Below are 21,109 nucleotides of genomic sequence, written 5' to 3'. Positions count from 1 at the left end.
TCATCGTTGTTGGTAATCAAGCCCCACTACTGTTGCGTCGTTTAGTTGGATACATGCATGGCCATGCAGTCATGGGTGAACAGGGAGTACAGGAGGGGGCTGAGCATGCATCCTTAAGGATCAGCGAAGTTGAGGTGTTGTTTCCTACCGTCACTATCTGGGGGCGGCCTGTCAGGAAGTCCAGTACCTAATTGTACTGGGCGGGGTTGCGACCCAGGGCCTGAAGCTTTATGAGCTTGAATGGTACTATGGTGTTGAATGCTGAACTATAGTCAATGAACATATTAGAACGGTAAGCAAATTGAAGTGGTTCTAGGGTAACAAGTAAAGTGGAGGTGATATGATCCTTGACTAGTCTCTCAAAGCACTTCATGATGACAGAAGTGAGAGACAAAGGCGGGGCGATAGTCATTTAGTTCAGTTACCTTTGCTTTCTTGGATACAGGAACAATGGTGGCCGTCTTGAAATATATGGGGACAGCAGGATAAGGAACAATTGAATTTGTCCGTAAACACTCCAGCCAGCTGGTCTGCTCTGGGGACGCGGCTAAGGATGCCTTCTGGGCCAGCAGCCTTGCGAAGGATAACACGTTTAAATGTCTTACTCACGTCGGCCATGGAGAACGAGAGCCCACAGACCTTGGTAGCGGGCTGCGATGGTGGCACTGTATTATCCTCAAAACGGTCAAAGAAGGTGTTAAGTTTGTCTGAAAGCAAGACGTCGGTGTCTGTGACGTGGCTGGTTTTCCTATTGTGGTCCCTGATTGTCTGTAGACCCTGGCACATACATCTCGTGTCTGAGCCATTGAATTGCGACTCTACTTTGTCTCTATACTGACATTTCGCTTGTTTGATTGCCTTGCAAAGGGAGTCACTACACTGTTTGTATTTGGCCATATTCCTAGTCACCTTTCCAAGGTTAAATGCTGCTGTTCGCACTTTCAGTTTTGTGCGAATGCCACCATCTATCCACGGTTTCTGGTTAGGGTAGGTTTTAATAGTCACAGTTGGTACAACATCTCCAATACACTTCCTTATAAACTCACTCACTGAATCAGCATATACGTCGATATTATTCTCTGAGACTACCCGGAACAAGTCCCAGTCCATGTGATCAAAACAATTTATTTTTATTTATTTATTTTTCCTTTATTTAACCAGGTAGGCAAGTTGAGAACAAGTTCTCATTTACAATTGCGACCTGGCCAAGATAAAGCAAAGCAGTTCGACAGATAAAACGACACAGAGTTACACATGGAGTAAAAACAAACATACAGTCAATAATGCAGTATAAACAAGTCTATATACAATGTGAGCAAATGAGGTGAGAAGGGAGGTAAAGGCAAAAAAGGCCATGATGGCAAAGTAAATACAATATAGCAAGTAAAATACTGGAATGGTAGTTTTGCAATGGAAGAATGTGCAAAGTAGAAATAAAAAAATAATGGGGTGCAAAGGAGCAAAATAAATAAATAAATAAAAATTAAATACAGTTGGGAAAGAGGTAGTTGTTTGGGCTAAATTATAGGTGGGCTATGTACAGGTGCAGTAGTCTGTGAGCTGCTCTGACAGTTGGTGCTTAAAGCTAGTGAGGGAGATAAGTGTTTCCAGTTTCAGAGATTTTTGTAGTTCGTTCCAGTCATTGGCAGCAGAGAACTGGAAGGAGAGGCGGCCAAAGAAAGAATTGGTTTTGGGGGTGACTAGAGAGATATACCTGCTGGAGCGTGTGCTACAGGTGGGAGATGCTATGGTGACCAGCGAGCTGAGATAAGGGGGGACTTTACCTAGCAGGGTCTTGTAGATGACATGGAGCCAGTGGGTTTGGCGACGAGTATGAAGCGAGGGCCAGCCAACGAGAGCGTACAGGTCGCAATGGTGGGTAGTATATGGGGCTTTGGTGATAAAACGGATTGCACTGTGATAGACTGCATCCAATTTGTTGAGTAGGGTATTGGAGGCTATTTTGTAAATGACATCGCCAAAGTCGAGGATTGGTAGGATGGTCAGTTTTACAAGGGTATGTTTGGCAGCATGAGTGAAGGATGCTTTGTTGCGAAATAGGAAGCCAATTCTAGATTTAACTTTGGATTGGAGATGTTTGATATGGGTCTGGAAGGAGAGTTTACAGTCTAACCAGACACCTAAGTATTTGTAGTTGTCCACGTATTCTAAGTCAGAGCCGTCCAGAGTAGTGATGTTGGACAGGCGGGTAGGTGCAGGTAGCGATCGGTTGAAGAGCATGCATTTAGTTTTACTTGTATTTAAGAGCAATTGGAGGCCACGGAAGGAGAGTTGTATGGCATTGAAGCTTGCCTGGAGGGTTGTTAACACAGTGTCCAAAGAAGGGCCGGAAGTATACAGAATGGTGTCGTCTGCGTAGAGGTGGATCAGGGACTCACCAGCAGCAAGAGCGACCTCATTGATGTATACAGAGAAGAGAGTCGGTCCAAGAATTGAACCCTGTGGCACCCCCATAGAGACTGCCAGAGGTCCGGACAGCAGACCCTCCGATTTGACACACTGAACTCTATCAGAGAAGTAGTTGGTGAACCAGGCGAGGCAATCATTTGAGAAACCAAGGCTGTCGAGTCTGCCGATGAGGATATGGTGATTGACAGAGTCGAAAGCCTTGGCCAGATCAATGAATACGGCTGCACAGTAATGTTTCTTATCGATGGCGGTTAAGATATCGTTTAGGACCTTGAGCGTGGCTGAGGTGCACCCATGACCAGCTCTGAAACCAGATTGCATAGCAGAGAAGGTATGGTGAGATTCGAAATGGTCGGTAATCTGTTTGTTGACTTGGCTTTCGAAGACCTTAGAAAGGCACGGTAGGATAGATATAGGTCTGTAGCAGTTTGGGTCAAGAGTGTCCCCCCCTTTGAAGAGGGGGATGACCGCAGCTGCTTTCCAATCTTTGGGAATCTCAGACGACACGAAAGAGAGGTTGAACAGGCTAGTAATAGGGGTGGCAACAATTTCGGCAGATAATTTTAGAAAGAAAGGGTCCAGATTGTCTAGCCCGGCTGATTTGTAGGGGTCCAGATTTTGCAGCTCTTTCAGAACATCAGCTGAATGGATTTGGGAGAAGGAGAAATGGGGAAGGCTTGGGCGAGTTGCTGTTGGGGGTGCAGTGCTGTTGTCCGGGGTAGGAGTTGCCAGGTGGAAAGCATGGCCAGCCGTAGAAAAATGCTTATTGAAATTCTCAATTATGGTGGATTTATCAGTGGTGACAGTGTTTCCTATCTTCAGTGCAGTGGGCAGCTGGGAGGAGGTGTTCTTATTCTCCATGGACTTTACAGTGTCCCAGAACTTTTTTGAGTTAGTGTTGCAGGAAGCAAATTTCTGCTTGAAAAAGCTAGCCTTAGCTTTTCTAACTGCCTGTGTATAATGATTTCTAGCTTCCCTGAACAGCTGCATATCACGGGGGCTGTTCGATGCTAATGCAGAACGCCATAGGATGTTTTTGTGTTGGTTAAGGGCAGTCAGGTCTGGGGAGAACCAAGGGCTATATCTGTTCCTGGTTCTAAATTTCTTGAGTGGGGCATGTTTATTTAAGATGGTTAGGAAGGCATTTAAAAAAAATATCCAGGCATCCTCTACTGACGGGATGAGATCAATATCCTTCCAGGATACCCCGGCCAGGTCGATTAGAAAGGCCTGCTCGCAGAAGTGTTTCAGGGAGCGTTTTACAGTGATGAGTGGAGGTCGTTTGACCGCTGACCCATTACGGATGCAGGCAATGAGGCAGTGATCGCTGAGATCTTGGTTGAAGACAGCAGAGGTGTATTTAGAGGGGAAGTTGGTTAGGATGATATCTATGAGGGTGCCCGTGTTTAAGGTTTTGGGGAGGTACCTGGTAGGTTCATTGATTATTTGTGTGAGATTGAGGGCATCAAGTTTAGATTGTAGGATGGCTGGGGTGTTAAGCATGTTCCAGTTTAGGTCGCCTAGCAGCACGAACTCTGAAGATAGATGGGGGGCAATCAGTTCACATATGGTGTCCAGAGCACAGCTGGGGGCAGAGGGTGGTCTATAGCAGGCGGCAACGGTGAGAGACTTGTTTTTAGAGAGGTGGATTTTTAAAAGTAGAAGTTCAAATTGTTTGGGTACAGACCTGGATAGTAGGACAGAACTCTGCAGGCTATCTTTGCAGTAGATTGCAACACCGCCCCCTTTGGCAGTTCTATCTTGTCTGAAAATGTTGTAGTTTGGAATTAAAATGTCTGAGTTTTTGGTGGTCTTCCTAAGCCAGGATTCAGACACAGCTAGAACATCCGGGTTGGCAGAGTGTGCTAAAGCAGTGAATAGAACAAACTTAGGGAGGAGGCTTCTAATGTTAACATGCATGAAACCAAGGCTATTACGGTTACAGAAGTCGTCAAAAGAGAGCGCCTGGGGAATAGGAGTGGAGCTAGGCACTGCAGGGCCTGGATTCACCTCTACATCGCCAGAGGAACATACGAGGAGTAGAATAAGGGTACGGCTAAAAGCTATGAGAATTGGTCGTCTAGAACGTCTGGAACATAGAGTAAAAGGAGGTTTCTGGGGGCGATAAAATAGCATCAAGGTATAATGTACAGACAAATGTATGGTAGGATGTGAATACAGTGGAGGTAAACCTAGGTATTGAGTGATGAAGAGAGAGATATTGTCTCTAGAAACATCGTTGAAACCAGGAGATGTCATTGCATGTGTGGGTGGTGGAACTAATAGGTTGGATAAGGTATAGTGAGCAGGACTAGAGGCTCTACAGTGAAATAAGCCAATAAACACTAACCAGAACAGAAATGGACAAGACATATTGACATTAAGGATAGGCATGCTTAGTCGAGTGATCAAAAGGGTCCGGTGAGTGGAGAGGTTGGTTGGTGATTTAGACAGCTAGCCAGGGCATCGGTAGCAAGCTAGCATAGGATGGAGGTCTGTTGGTAGCCACCCCTTACGTTCCGTCAGTAGATTAGTGGGGTTCCGTGTGGTAGAGGGGATTAATCCAAATCACACAACAACAACAAAAATAAAAACAATAGATATAGTTATAGAGGCCCAAGAAGAAAACATAATAATAATAATAAAAAAAAAAAAAAAAATTGTCCGATTGTCTATTCAGATAGCAGCCGGTAAGACAGCTAACGGTTAGCAGGCCGCAGATGGGCGTTCAGGTAACGTCGCGACGGAGGAGCCAGCCGAATAACTCCTTCGGGTAGATAACGTCGGCATTCCAGTTGTGAAGGCCCGGTGGGGCTCCGCGAAGGCAGTAAAACGGGTCCGGATAGGTGACTGCAGCCCAGGTGTGATTGATGGAACTCAGGAGTGATTGACGGAGCTTGCTAGCTCCGGAATAATTGATGTTTGCTCCGGAATCGACGAAGGCCGATAGTCACACGGATAGCAGCTAGCTAGCTGTGAGATCCGGGTATGAATGTCCAGAGAGCAGTCGAAATCCAGGGACATGGAGAGAAAAATTGGTCCGGTATGTTCCGTTCCGAGCCGCGCTGCGCCGTACAGAACTGGCGATAGATTTTCGAGCTAAAGGATAGCTGATGACCACAAACCGTGGTTAGCTGAATATTAACGATTTGCCAGTAAAGGAGCTAACTAGCTTCTGAACTAGCTTCTGGATTAGCTTCTGGCTAGTTTCAGGCTAGCTTCTTGGAGTTTCTGGCTAGCTTCTTGGAGGATTACAGATCTGAGGTAAATAATACTTTTTTATAAATATACATTGGTGAGGCGGGTTGCAGGAGAGTGTTTTGAAGATGAGTTGATGGAAAATAAAAATAAAATGTATGTGAAAAAGTTCTAAATATATATATATATACAGGACACGACAAGACGAGGACAAAAGACAATCTTGAAGCGTGGTTTCAGAACAGCGTTGAATAGGACTAGGACTAATAGTTTAATAGTCCTTAGCATGGGTACATTAAAAGTAGTCAACTGGGTGGGGATTCCTATGGGTTGGGGTGTGATCAGCCAATCATCAGAGAGCTTTGTCTTCTTCAGATTTGGTTGCCTATGGTTTGTAATTCAAAGACTAACATAATATCCATGACCAAGACTAAGATTTATACCATGACATTGGTCCCAAGATCCAGACCCATGGAGTTGAGACCATGACAAGTTAAAGACCAAATTGATGTGGTCATGAATGATCTCAAGACCATGTGCTCCTTTCTTCAATAGTGTCACATCCTGGCTCTTAGATGGTGACAGGCAAGGGAGTCCATGCATTGGCAGTTAAGGAGTAACAAAAAATATGTATTAAATAACTGACAAACTATAAACTACAAAGGAAAACTAACCTGTGAAGTGTGAAAGTAGGCATGTGAAGGGGGGTAATGGAAATGCATTATCCAAAAAACATAATGTAGTGATTGTTTAACAGACGATATTTTATTTTTACAGATGGAAAAATGTGGAAGAGGCAGGAAGTGTCAACTGCCAAATATCACCTGAGGAACTGGAAGGTGAGTGTACCATTATAACAACAAACAGCAACACATCACCTTAAAATCTCAACAGCCATTAACATGTCTAAAACCTTGTAAATTAAATAATGAAAAGCGGGCAGAGGGCTTGCTTGCTTCCTGACAGCCTGTTTTGTTGACTCCAGCTACCCTAGTCATAGACTGTTCTCTCTGCTACCGCACGGAAAGCGGTACCGGACCGCCAAGTCTAGGTCCAAGAGGCTTCTAAACAGCTTCTACCCCCAAGCCATAAGACTCCAGAACAGCTAATCAAATGGCTACCCAGACTATTGCCCCCCCCCCCCCCCCCCCCCCCCCCCCACGCTGCTACTACTCTCTGTTATCCTCTATGCATAGTCACTTTAATAACTCTACCTACATGTAGATACTGTACTACTCGACACCTGTGCCCCCACACATTTACTATGTACCAGTACCCCCTGTATATAGTCTCGCTATTGTCATTTATTGCTGCTCTTTAATTATTTGTTATTCTTATCTTTTACTTTTACATTTTTGTATTTTCTTAAAACTGCATTGTTGGGGAAGGGCTTGTAAGCAAGCATTTCACTGTAAGGTCTACTGACACCTGTTGTATTCGGCGCATGTGACAAATTAAAATTGATTTGATTTAACCGTAGTGTAGTCTGTAGTGGTATATGTTTCAGCCTTGCCAGTTTCCACTACACAGCCAATCTGATCTGGGCCTTTGTACTGGCCTGACAGACATACAGCTGCTGCCTCCAGAGAAACTCATTTTATAAGTGCCTTTGAAACATTATCCTCGCTGGGCCCTGGAGGGGTGTCGGCTGTCAATTAAGTAATTAAAGAGGTAGGTGTTGGCCAAAGCCGGCCCACAGGCCTGTCAGTGGACTGTCCAGCAAATACTATTTAAAATATTTTTGAGCTGTTGGTTAGCCTACCTGGAGTGCAAAGTGGGCAGGGTTTTCACCTTTAGGACTTTACAATTGGTTCCATTGCAACAGGTAAGCTCAATCAAGTACATCTGAAGTATTCAAAATAATTTCAAATAGTATTTGAATCCAGGGCTGTTCCAGTGGGCCCTAGGCCTTGTTAGTGAGGCCTGACCAGGGAGGGAGTGTCTCCATGTCAGACTAGGGGGCTGGCGGCTATGTGCTAGAGGCTGGGGGCTTGATGGTGATGGGACAGTAAGGATAGGCATCCGGATCACCTTACCTACAACAGCTTGGAGTCCCACAACCTCACAGGGATTATGTAACATACAACGTCCAAATCAAATGCAAATGGACAACAGGCAGGGCATGCCTTGACAGGGCAGGGGCCACGACCCACCACGGCGTTGTATTCTGTAACCAATTCAATAAGTGGTATTCATTCCCAAGAGCCAATTATTGCTGTGCATACAAGAAGTCAAGAAAACAACAAAATGATGACCGGAGAGATGTGTTTGGTAACCAGCGAAGCAACTTTGTTGTGGTTGTTGCCTGCTGTCATAGAGATAAACATGACTTGCAAGCCAGATAAATCCATATACAATGTATCTCTTTCTCAAAAATGTTAGACTGAGTGTTGGCCTTGCTGTGAGTTGTATTGCTTGTGGTGACATTACATTATCACCAGCTGTGGTTGGTATGGCTCACAGGTTTTATATTTTGCAGCCACTGTTTTCTCTGTTGTTATGTTTACAGAATGATTCTGTGTTTGTATGTTTATTTATGCTATATTTAATTTGCCTGCTCTATGTTGATTATTTTACAATGTTTATTTATTCAACATCATGTATGTGTCATTTCTATATTTCTCTGCCTTTGTTGAACTTCAATCAGTCAGTTTGTTGAATATTTTGAAATGGCTCTAGTAACTGCAGTAAGTTCTGTAGTGCCTTGTAACCTTGTCTGTCCTATATATGATGCTGTGGGTGAATGTGTTGTAATGGGAGTAGTAGTTCTAATGATGCAGTATATACTGTATCCCTGCTCCTCTTAATGCTGTGGATGAATGTGTTGTAATGGGTGTAATACTACAGATGTAGGATCTTAATTTGATCACTCTTTTGTTGCTGAGAATTTATAGAGTATTCAATGTTTAAAAATACTATTAAAATGTCAGACTTGATTTGCCCTGTCTGTGGATGAATGTGTTGTAATGGGTGTAGTAATTCTAATGTTGTAGTGAAATGTACTCTCTCCCTCCCCTTCCCAGATGATGCTGTGGGTGGTAGCCTCTCTGCTGACCCTGATAGAGGGGGTGTTCTCTGAGGAGGACACAAAGGAGGCCCACACTGAGCAGCTCCAAGCCCAGGAGAGGACCACCACCGCTGGGACCTGGCTCCCAGACCACTACCCAGAGGTCCACCAGCTGGAAGAGAAGAGGAGCGGCCATGGCCAGGCCTCCTGGCCTAGTCTTTTCGGTTAGTACTTCCTCAGAACACTCCACGACCTCAGACAGGGGTCAAATACTGGATGCTGTCACACAAACCACATCACATAAAAAGGCAATGGGCCCTGGTCAAAAAGCGTGCACTACAGTAGGGAAAGGGTGTTATTTGGGATGCAGCCAAATTATCTGGAGCAGAGGACCCCCCAGTGCACCATGGGAAAGCATGTAACATTACTGTATATCAAGGTCTCTGATTGCTGTGTGGGAGCCATCTAACAGTACATACCCAGCCCTGCATGTTCATCTCTGTCCAGAGTTTTTATTAGATGGAGAGGCACATTCTTTATCCTATTCTACATCATTCTGTGTACTGTAACCATAATCAAGTCAGTTTTAGAGCTGTCAAGCTGTCTCTCTGAGAACAACAATTAATACATCTGAAGCTAATGCCTTGAAAGGTAATGGCCATAAAACAAGAGAATGTCTGTGTCCCATATGGCACCCAATTCCCTGTATAGTGCAATACTTGTAACCAGAGCCCTGTAGGAATCCTATGTGCCCTGGTAAAAAGTAGTGCACTACATAGGGAATAGGGTGCCCTTTGGGAGGCAGTCCATCACTCCCTTATGGCTACTAGAACTTCTGGTAGTTTTCAATGCAGCAGGTTGCTGTACATGTTATGTCCTGGGTCTGTGTGGATGGATCTCCACTGACCTCTGAGTTACCAATCACAGGGCTATCGCAGCCAACCCTGAGGCTACGGCTGAGGACACAAACACGTACAGCAAATTCCACTACGACCTCTGCAGAGACATCAAACAGGCAAAAGGACCATATTGGAACAAAGGTGGAATCCTATTATTCCAGCTCCGATGCTTGGCGCATGTGGCAGGGGCTACAGTACATTACGGACTACAAAGGAAGCCCTAGCTGTGATCTGCCCAACTATGCTTTCTACCAGACGAACTCGATGCTTTTTATGCACGCTTCGACAAAAACAACACAGAGCCCTGCGTGAGGGCCCCCGCTAATCCGGAGGACTGGGAGATCTCCCTCGCCAACGGCTGACGTGAGTAAGGTTTTTAAGCGGGTCAACACTCGTAAGGACGCAGGGCCAGACAGTATTCCAGGATGTGTCCTCGAGGTATGTGCAAACCAGCTAGCAGGCATCTTCACTGACATTTTCAACCATCTCCTTGTCCCGGTCTGTAACACTCACATGCTTCAAGCTGACTACCATTATTCCTGTTCCCAAAAACTCTAAGGTCTCCTGCCACAATGATTACCGCCCAGTAGCACTCACATCTCTAATAATGAAGTGCTTTGAAAGGCTGGTCATGGCACATATCAATACCATCATCCCAGACACCTTGAACCCACTCCAATTTGCACACCGCCCGAACAAATCCAGACTACCCCATTTCAATTACACTCCACTGGATCCTGGACTTCCTGACAGGCCGACCCCAGGTGGTAAGAGTAGGCAACAACATCTCCTCCACGCTGACCATCAACACTGGGGTCTCTCAGGGGTGTGTGCTTAGTCCCCTCTTGTACTCCTTGGTCACCCATGACTGTGTGGCCACACACTACTCCAACTCCATCATTAAGTTTGCTGATGACACGATAGTGGTCGGCCTGATCACCAGCAGTGATGAGACTTGGAAGTGTGGTGCTAGGACAACAACCTCACCCTCAACTTCAGCAAGACCAAGAGTGTGCAAAGCTGTCATCAAGGCAAAGGGTGGCTACTTTGAAGAATCTGAAAAAATATATATATATATTTTATTTGTGTAACACTTTTTTGGTTACTACATGATTCCATGTGTGTTATTTCATAGTTTTGATGTCTTCACTATTCTACAATGTAGCAAATAGTCAAATAAAGAAGACCCTGGAATGAGTAGGTGTGTGCAAACTTTTGACTGGTACTGTAAGCATTTCAATGTACTTGTGCACATGTGACAATAAAACTTGAACTCTGTCAAGAATACACAGGTGTCAGAGGGCAAGATAGTTTCAAGATATTGTATATGAGTACACATCTTTTGGTTTATATTGTTCGTGCTTCTTTATTGACTCTTTGTATACACACCCCCCCCCCCCCCCCCCCCCCCCAAACAAAAAAAACAAACATGCGAAATCACTTGTGAAGCCGATTTTTAGAGAGTCTTTGAAGCAACAGTGTCGGAAGTGGTTCCCTAAAGCTCGTGGAATATTTCTATAATTGTATGAAATTATTTTAAACCCTTGTGGCGTGTTTTAACATGGCTAGACTACCAGCTCCCTTGTTCTTGTTTTGCCGGAGGAACATTTTTATTCAAATTTAATTTTTTCATTTTCGTAAACAACACTACATGACCTGACTTGTGTTATTGTAATTCTCTATGCTTCAGCTCATACACTGAAAGAAAACGTTCTCCCTAGAAAACCCATTACCCAAGACATATGAGCGTATTAAGGACTCGGAGTAGACCTACAAAACTTCAACTGTGCAGTGCATAACCATTCTCAGGTCAGAAGAATGTTAAAACAGCTCTAATGCCTGTGCTATGTTACGCCTATGAAGTAAAAACCTTCAATGTGTTCATGCATCATACATACTAAGTTTATGGAAGGTAAATCTCCCTTTGAAATAACTAATAACTCACACAGAGCAACATTACTTCTCCTGTTGGAGACCAGCCAGACGCTCCTACTCTCCCTCCTCTCCTCCGGTGGTAATCACCCTACATTGTTACAGTACACTTTGCACCATTCAGCTGATAACAGGAGGAATTCCACTCCCGGTTTCAACACCAGCCCTATCTGCTTTTAATTTAACCACACATGCTCTGTTCTAGCTCCCCCACTAGACTATTCATGTGCACACATGTACACACACACATGTTATGTTCTTCTATCCTGGAGAGGACCTAAACTGTATTTCCATTCAAATATTGTCACGCCCTGACCTGAAAGATCTCTGTTTTCTTTATATGTTGTTTAGGTCAGGATGTGACGGGTGGGTACGCTAGTTTTGTATTGTCTAGGGTTTTGTAGGTCTAGGGGTTTTTGTAATTCTATGTTGGCCTGATATGGTTCCCAATCAGACAGCTGTTTATCGTTGTCTCTGATTGGAGATCATATTTAGGTAGCCATTTCCCTGTGGTGTTTGTGGGATCTTGTCTATGTGTAGTTGCCTGTCAGCACTCGTTTGTATAGCTTCACGGTTTGTTTTGTTATTTTGTTAGTTTGTTCAGTGTTCATTCAGTTAATAAATAAGAATATACGCATACCACGCTGCGCCTTGGTCGGATCCTTATAACGAACGTGACAGAAGATCCCACCAACAAAGGACCAAGCAGCGTGTTCAGGAGGAAGTGACCTGGGAAGAGATCCTGGATGGAGCAGGACCCTGGATGCAGGCGGGGGAGTATCGCCGTCCTTAGGAAGAAATTGAGGCAGCGAAAGCCGAATGGCGACATTACGAGGAGTAAGGCAACACCAACTTTTTGGGGGGCACATGGGGAGATTGGCTGAGTCAGGTTGGAGACCTGAGCCAACTCCTTATGCTTACCGTGGGGAGCGTGTGACTGGTCAGACACCGTGTTACGCAGTGATGCACACGGTGTCTCCAGTTCGCATTCATAGCCCGGTGCGCTCTATTCCAGCTCCTCGCATTTTCCGGGCTAGAATGGGCATCCAGTCAGGACAGATGGTGCCGGCTCAGCGCTCCTGGTCTCCTTTACACCACCTCCACAGTCCAGTAAGTCCTGTGTCTCCTCTCCGCACTCGCCCTGAGGTGCGTGTCATCAGTCCGGTGCCACCTGTACCGGTCCCACGCATCAGGTCTCCAGTGCGCATCCACAGTCCAGTACGTCCTGTGCCTCCTCTCCGCACTCGCCCTGAGGTGCGTGTCACCAGCCCGGTACCACCAGTGCCGGCACCACGCATCAGACCTCCAGTGCGACTCCACAGTCCAGAGCTTCCGGTGACAGTTCCCAGTCCAGAGCTTCTGGCGACAGTTCCCAGTCCAGAACCTCCAACAACGTTTCACAGTCCGGAACCTCCACCGACGGTCCACAGTCCGGAACCTCCACCGACGGCCCACAGTCCGGAATCTCCCCCGACGGCCCACAGTCCGGAACCTCCACCGACGGCCCACAGTCCGGAACCTCCACCGACGGCCCACAGTCCGGAACCTCCACCGACGGCCCACAGTCCGGAACCTCCACCGACGGCCCACAGTCCGGAACCTCCACCGACGGCCCACAGTCCGGAACCTCCACCGACGGCCCACAGTCCGGAAACTCCACATAGGGTCCACAGTCCGGATCAGCGAAAAGAACCGGAGCCGCCACCGAGGGTAGATGACCGGACCCTCCCCTATAGATTCAAGTTTGCGGCCGGGAGTCCGCACCTTTGGGGTGGGGGGGGGGGGGGTGTACTGTCATGCCCTGACCTGAGAGATCTGGTTTTTAAAAAAATATTTTGGTTAAGTCAGGGTGTGATTAGGGTGGGTACGCTAGTTTTGTATTGTCTAGGGTTTTTGTATTGTCTAGGGTTTTGTAGGTCTAGGTTTTTTTTGTAATTCTATGTTGGCCTGATATGGTTCCCAATCAGACAGCAGTTTATCATTGTCTCTGATTGGGGATCATATTTAGGTAGCCATTTCCCTTTGGTGTTTGTGGGATCTTGTCTATGTGTAGTTGCCTGTCAGCACTCATTTGTATAGCTTCACAGTTCGTTTTGTTATTTTGTTTGTTCAGTGTTCATTCAGTTAATAAATAAGAATGTACGCATACCACGCTGCGCCTTGGTCCAATCCTTATAACGAACGTGACAAATACCTATTTTTTTCCTCATCTTAACCTGTAACCCTAACCTAAACCTAACTCCTAACCCTAACCACTAACCCTTACCTTAAGCCTAATTGTAACCCCAACCCTAAACCTAACCCCTAAGCTTAAAATAGCCTTTGTCCTCATGGGGATGTGTGACATGTCCCCATGTGGGAAAATGTTCCTTGTTTTACTATCCTTGTGGGGACTTTTGGGGATTTTTGGTCCCCACAAGGATAGAAGAACCAACACACACACACACCTCAAGCTACAGCACAGACACACACAACAGGCTGCAGCAGTACCTACCCTACACTGTACTCAGTGGCCCTCAACCAGCGAGACTGTGAGAAGTTCACAGATTATGGTTGCTTTACTCAGGCACCATTTTTTGGATCTACTTGCGGAGTTCACAGGTTTAGAGATATTACTTGTTTTCGGTATTATGTCACTCACCTACACCAAAATCCAAAGGGCTAGTTTCATACTCTCTCATTGACTTATATTTCCTTAAGTTCTCACACAAGAAACACTTTGTACCTATGAATGTTGTGGAAAAGGTTAGTAATTCAAACAAACACATAAAGTGCTATATAGAGAGGTCATTGCATCACCATTTCATTCACCTAGCCTCTCTTAATGTGTCTCCTTGTGTCCTGTCTCCTGTAGAGAACCCAGGTCTTGAGGGCGACGGAGAGGGCTATCCGAGCAGGTGGCAACGCTCACCTCCAGACCCAGACCCCGAACCCTCCCGTAGAGGCTCTCGCAAGAAAAGCAAAAAGCCCAAGAACAGCAGCCGGGACTGCCGCATGGAGAAGAAGGAGATGCGTGTCAGAGACCTGGGCCTGGGCTTTGACTCGGATGAGATCATCCTGTTTAAGTACTGTGTGGGGACGTGCTCGAGCTCCCGTAAGAACTACGACCTGGCCCTTAAGGCCCTGATGGAGAACGAGAGTATCCCCAGCAGGAAGGTGAGTGCCCACCCCTGCTGCCGGCCAACCCGCTACGAGACTGTCTCCTTCATGGATGCCCAGACTATATGGCAGACCATCAAGTGGCTGTCAGCGGCTAACTGTAGCTGTGTGGGGTGACGGCCAGGGAGTAAAAGGAAGTCTACCTGCAGAACACACATGCATAAAGAAACTCCAGGGTGAAGAGAGGAAGTGGCTAAGATGCCTTCACTGTGGGCGTGTTGGGCATAAATGGTGGATCAGAGCCTGGACCGAAGCCTTGGCCCAACGGCTGGGTTTCATCCTGACGTGGATCCACTTTGGATTAACCAGTCTTCTCGGGTAGGGAAAGCACGGATGCAAGATAGAGATACAGCCTATCAAATCCATATGTTTAACAGAGGAGTTACATCCTCGGTCAGAGCCCAGGATTCACGGCTCTGGAGACTGGTGAGGAATGGAGTTCCTGGGCAGGGACTGGGGTGGTTAGGACTGGTTGTCTCCCTCCCTGTGCTGACAGCAAGGTGCCTTTTGGTTATGTCAAAAAAGAGGAGATGGTGAAGCAAAAGCCTTGGACCATTGGACCTTAACTCTGAACCAGAAGAGGAGCATTTTGGGTTACATGGCACCTGACCGTAAAGAGGGCAAACAGTTTGAAGAACAAATACTTGTGAAGAAATATTAAGAAGTTAAGTTTTTTGGTTTCGAAGGCTCTCCAATAAGACCAAAATAACTATGAGATGTAATGCATTTTTATGTTTCCTTCTTCAATGGCAGCTCATCCACATAGGGATTGGTCATAGCAAGGTAGCTTTGAGCCAACCGTAGTACATCTCCCATCTCCAAGTGTTTCATCATGGCATTCAGTTGTGTGCTTAGTGATAGGAATCATCTACTCTTACTTTAGTAACTCATGCATGCTTTGAGAACAATACCAAAACGGTAACAACTGTACCTACTTAGATTAACTGTAAAGTCTAGCAGAATCTGAAGCACTTGTTTGTAGCTTGGCCCAACTTGTTTACTGTACATGTCTATAAACAGTGTGTTGTAGGATGCCATCACAGGGCCAAGGTCAGTCATGGCCCAGCCATACCTCGTGCTGCCTGACACACAGCTTTCATCACAGGGTTTATTTTCAGCTCTGAACGTGGCACTTCACCGCTGTCAATTTAACTTTTTGGATTACAAAGATAATTGAGCATATTGACAAATGTTATTCAGAATGTGCTTATCATACTTTGTACCATGATAGTATACTGTAAATATCTCATATTGCATAATTTATCTATGTTATGTTTCTTATGGACAAACAGAACTCTTCATTGACACCACTCTGTTGCATCTGTGTTGAAGGAACGTTTGAGTGGACCCCATATGTACATAATGTATTCTGATTGGCTGCCTCTCCACACCTGACCATTGAAATGGAGACATACAGCAGAGAGAATAAGACATAATGTACTGTAGATACAGTATATAAAAACAAGGGGAAAGTTTACGAACTAATGTATCCCACATATTGCATTATAGTATATTTATGTATTTATAAAGTATTGTATAAACTGTAGCTCCCTCTCTCTGTGTTCTTTAGATTGTTGATGGTTAAGCGACAGTGTAGGTGTTGAGAAACATATATTCATATCAAGTGGTGTTAAGAAAATAAAAGTGAAGCATTATTTTTGTTCAACTGTTGGAGTTTGTACAGTAGATATTCATAAAGAAATGTTCATCTGTTTGTAGTAGGCGATGTACATTGTGTACATTGTGCCTAGTTCTCAGGATCATGCTGTTATGTTTTACATTAGCTGAAAGACATATCTCCTCAATCTCTTTATAGTTAGATATCATCTGGAGAACTATTGTTTATTATAGAAATGTTATGATCAATCTTTCAAGAAGTGTTTGTATTCACAATAATCAACAATCAAGAGTCTATTGAAAGATGTATCTATACATTGTTATTATATCCATGATGTCATTCATTGTCTCAATCTGTGTTTCCTACCCAGATCCCACCACCAATGGTAGGCCTACTAACATTTAACCAAAACATGTACTGAGAGAGGTTTCTATTCCATTTTAACCATGTGCTTCAACCATAACACATAGAGATTTTGTGTTTGCTAGTTGTTCACAGAAATATGTTTAGGGACTGGCAAAGTGTGTACACAGATGATAACTGGTCTTTATTCTGCCTTCAGTATATGTACAGTTTGTGGTTATATTAAGCTGCAGCATCTGGTGTGCATTTAATCTGCAAACATGGGGCCTTCACCCATTGTTTAGGTCCAAACTTAACTTCCCTGTTAGATGCCATGCATCTCATCATCGCCGAATTGTACATTAGGGAAAGTATTTATTACATTTAAATTATTTATTTATTGTAATTTTATGTGATACACTTGTTGTTACAAATATCAGATGTTTATAATTTATGAAGTGGCCATGTATGCTTTATCTTCTTTAACTATTGTCTTCTCTGTGGAAAGAGCAAGAATGTTTCCAAGCAACAAGTCTCTGCCGACCCCCCCCCCCCCCCCCCCCCACACACACACACACACAGACAAGGAGGGATTTAACTTTCAAAACAGTGCATGTAGGTATATCCACTACATGTTTATATGAACCAGATACACTGATAGAAAACAATCTCATTTAACCTGGTGTAGACTCCTCCACTAGCTCTGTCAGTCACATTTGTTGCCAGAGAACCTTGCCAAGAGATGAGTGTCAGTCCCTGGCACCCTGGTATCAGAGACCAAACACCTCTGTTCCCTTTTTAGATGTTGCTCTAAAACCCAATTCATACCCTACACAAGTACCCATCCACAATTAGCTATGCAAAATGGCAATCCTGCATTGTTCTGTCGCAAAAATATGCAAACGTGTGCAGCCCTGCAATTTGGAACTCGACGCAAGTATGTAGGATTACCTCTTGCATAGTTAATTGCATTCTTTGATTGTTTACTTGTGTAGGTTATAAATAATGCTTAAAGGGAATCTTCACAATTTTTAAACTTCGTATTCATCATCTCCAGCATCACCCCAACATCAACATATGTGAAAATGGTGCATTTCTATGTTTTGTAGTAAAAAGATAGGGGTAGATAAGTTTTTCCAATGACCTCATCGGTGTGGATTGTGTGATTTTTGACCAATTGTGAGTAGGCATTTTCTACTAATTGTCGACGAACTGGTTGATGTCATTAGAAACACGTATCTTTCTCCATCTTTTTTTTTTTACTACAAAACATATAAACGCACCATTTTCACATATGTTGATGTTGAGGAGGTGCTGGAGATGATAAATATAAAGTAGAAAAATTTTGAATTTTCCCTTTTAAGTCAGACACAGCACTAGGCCTACTTCTGCTCATGGGACCTTGTTGTAGTTCCATACATTTACCTGTTATTAAAACAACCTTATTATCCAGTGTTTAACGAAGACAATAAATGTTGGTATTCATATTATAATGACATGGTAGTGCATTGTTATATTTGTTATTATTATTATTGTGTTACTGTCATGTCTGAAAGGTCTCATGGATGCTATTGTTGTACTTCTCTTAAAAGAATAAAGCTTCTTTACACATGAAAATGTATCTCCTGTCCTTGTTTTACATACACCCGACTTAACCATACCCCTGATACACAAAGGTCATATATGGTACATCTGCAATAGGCAGAGGTTAATCAAATAATGTTTGTGACTGTAATCATAACTATTTATAAGTAGTTGTTACTAATGGCTTTTAATTAAGGAAGAACAGTGCAGATGCAAAGTTTGGTAACAGAATGACGGCACAAACAGCACAAACCGTCATTCTGTTACCAAAATGTGCATCTGCACAGTTCTTCAAGTAAATGTTATTTTGTGAAATGTTCAGTGGAAACTGGTAAAAGTAGTCCTTGTTTGTTCAACTTTGCAATCATTGGTTTTTGTTTGACATATATTTTAAAGTGAAAAATTCAGCATCACTCTGTGACCATGGAATTGCCCAGGATTGAATGCAGATCTGAGTTCATTCATCAATAACTCTTTGGCTTCTTTGTTTCTCCCATGTATTTGTTAATGGATTGAACAGGAGGCAGGTTCTTCATTCCCAAAACACTGGACTATTTACCCCCTGCCTGAGCTCAAGTTGTTTGGCCACCTGCCCTGTGGCTGTGAGATATTGTTATTACACTGTGTTCTCTCTTCAGGGGTACAGTAACGAGATCAGAATGTAGATTTGCACCTCCTAGAGCAGGTCCTCACGCTGACTGTGTGTAATCGGTGAGTCATGCAATGTGCTGTAGCATAGACAGATGACAGCACATTGTCATACAGAGTGGGGCATTACTGGGCAACACTGGGGCCTGCCTCATGGTTTAAAAAGGCGTCTTATCTTAACAGTAAAGGTGTTCATGCAAGAGAAACGGTCTATCAAGAGTTTGATGGTGTTGGATAAGAGAACAAGACTTGCCTTGTGTGGTAGTTTACAGAGACGTGCAGAACGTGGTGTTGGCTCTGTGCTTATTGAAAAAACTCCTGTGGGAACTCCTTTTCCAATTGAGGCCCTGTCACTCAGACCATTGAAGAGCAACCATGGCAGAACGCGGGCAGTAAACTCATACACATACACGCATCAAAGGCCTTTCATATGATATAACCATTCTGATCACCATTGCATGTCTTCACAATATTGAGACTAAAATGTGTTCTAATCTCGGCCCCAGAACCAAAACAGCTACTTGATTTTGGCACTGTCACAATAGTGTGTTGTAATTAGCTACCAGGGCCAAATCTAACACATGAATTGAAATGCTGCAGACTAGCCTAGTTCAGTCCAGACTCAGTCAGTGATGCTGCAGACTAGCCTAGTTTAATCTAGACTCAGTCAGTGATGCTGCAGACTAGCCCAGTTTAGTCTAGACTCAGTCAGTGATGTTGCAGATTAGCCTAGTTTAATCTAGACTCAGTCAGTGATGCTGCAGACTAGCCTAGTTTAGACTCAGTCAGTGATGCTGCAGACTAGCCTAGTTCAGTCCTGACTCAGTCAGTGATGCTGCAGACTAGCCTAGTTTAGTTTAGACTCAGTCAGTGATGCTGCAGACTAGCCTAGTTTAATCTAGACTCAGTCAGTGATGCTGCAGATTAGCCTAGTTCAGTCTAGATTCAGTCAGTGATGCTGCAGATTAGCCTAGTTTAGTCTAGACTCAGTCAGTGATGCTGCAGATCAGCCTAGTTCAGTCAGTGATGCTGCAGATTAGCCTAGTTTAGTCTAGACTCAGTCAGTGATGTTGCAGATCAGCCTAGTTCAGTCTAGACTCAGTCAGAGATAATGATAATGACTCAGGTGTCTAAAATAGGAACCTGACCCTGGATCTTATCACCTGTTCTTTCACCTGCCCACGTCCCATATAGCCTTGCATGAGAGAAAGACAGACCACAATAAAACAGAAGCTGATTGGGAAACCCTCAACTTGTATCCCATATGGAACCCCATTCCCTACATAGTGCACTACTTTTGACCAGATCCCCATGGACCCTGGTCAAAAGTAGAGCACTAAATAGAGAATGGAGTGCCATTTGGGATGCACACACCGTGGCAGCCGGCCAGGTCAGTGGTTACCTAGACCTCACCTCACCTTACCACACCCAGCTCTGCCCTGCCCCCATGTTCCCTGATCCTGGTTTACAAGGGATAAGGGAAACCTTGCAGAGTTTATGGAAACTCTTATGTTTCTTATCAGACATGTGAATGGGAGATCTGCACTGGCTGTAGGAACATTAACTCCATGTTAACACAGGTGTGATACAGATGCCCAAACACAGAGATGAACGGTGATGATAAAGATATTTAAGCTTTTCACACTTGAAGTAGCATAATCTTTACCTAGCAATCAATTCAGTAAAAGACAGTGTTGGGGAAGCTACTCTGAAAATATAGTTTATCAAGCTACCAATCACTTCACACTGGAAGAAGTTAAGCTACACTACAGCTACCCTTAAGAAACATATTATTTACTTAAGTAAAGTTGCTCTGAAAAAGTAGTTCACTACATCCAAACTATTTAGTGAAAAATTGTCAATGACTGCAAATTGCAAGGGCAGATCACGTTTGGGTCATACGTTAACATAGTGTGTAATTTAGCCTATTAAACACCCAAAAACATGTTTCAAGTGAGATTTATGCAGGTCTTATGCAAAAAAAGGAAAAGGTTGCCTACTTCACCTGTATTTTCTTTTCAGAAAAAAGTTGTGTAGTTACAGTAGTTAGCTGACCACTACATGGCAAAAAAAGTTATTAAAACTACTGAAAACACTACCTAGATTTGAATTTAGTTCAAATACCACCAAGCTACTGCACAATATAGTTAAATTACTGCAACACTGGTAAAAGGTGAATTCAGTATTTGTTAGGGTTTCCCAGCTCTGTGAATTGTGGTCTATGAGCAGATGTCAACAACATAACATAAAGAAGACACAGCTAGACACATGCTTTTAATCATGAAAAAAAAT

At 44.1% G+C, this 21,109-nt stretch overlaps 1 protein-coding gene across 1 annotated transcript in view; it reads left to right on the top strand.

The window, feature by feature from the left end:
* The window catches only part of artn (artemin), a 39,132-nt gene extending 21,999 nt beyond the window's left edge, over window positions 1-17,133 (top strand). Inside the window, exons 2-4 of the mRNA XM_020499687.2 lie at window positions 6,406-6,467; window positions 8,652-8,859; window positions 14,321-17,133. Coding sequence (XP_020355276.2) covers window positions 6,406-6,467; window positions 8,652-8,859; window positions 14,321-14,742 — 692 coding nt within the window. The 3' untranslated portion in view covers window positions 14,743-17,133. The remainder of the gene's footprint in view (window positions 1-6,405; window positions 6,468-8,651; window positions 8,860-14,320) is intronic.
* Window positions 17,134-21,109: the final 3,976 nt, after the last annotated feature.

This window comes from Oncorhynchus kisutch, linkage group LG13 (assembly GCF_002021735.2).
Source record: "Oncorhynchus kisutch isolate 150728-3 linkage group LG13, Okis_V2, whole genome shotgun sequence".
In the NCBI taxonomy this organism is placed as follows: domain Eukaryota; kingdom Metazoa; phylum Chordata; class Actinopteri; order Salmoniformes; family Salmonidae; genus Oncorhynchus; species Oncorhynchus kisutch.
Note: the sequence above shows the minus strand (reverse complement) of the source record. Positions and strands in the feature narration are given on the sequence as shown.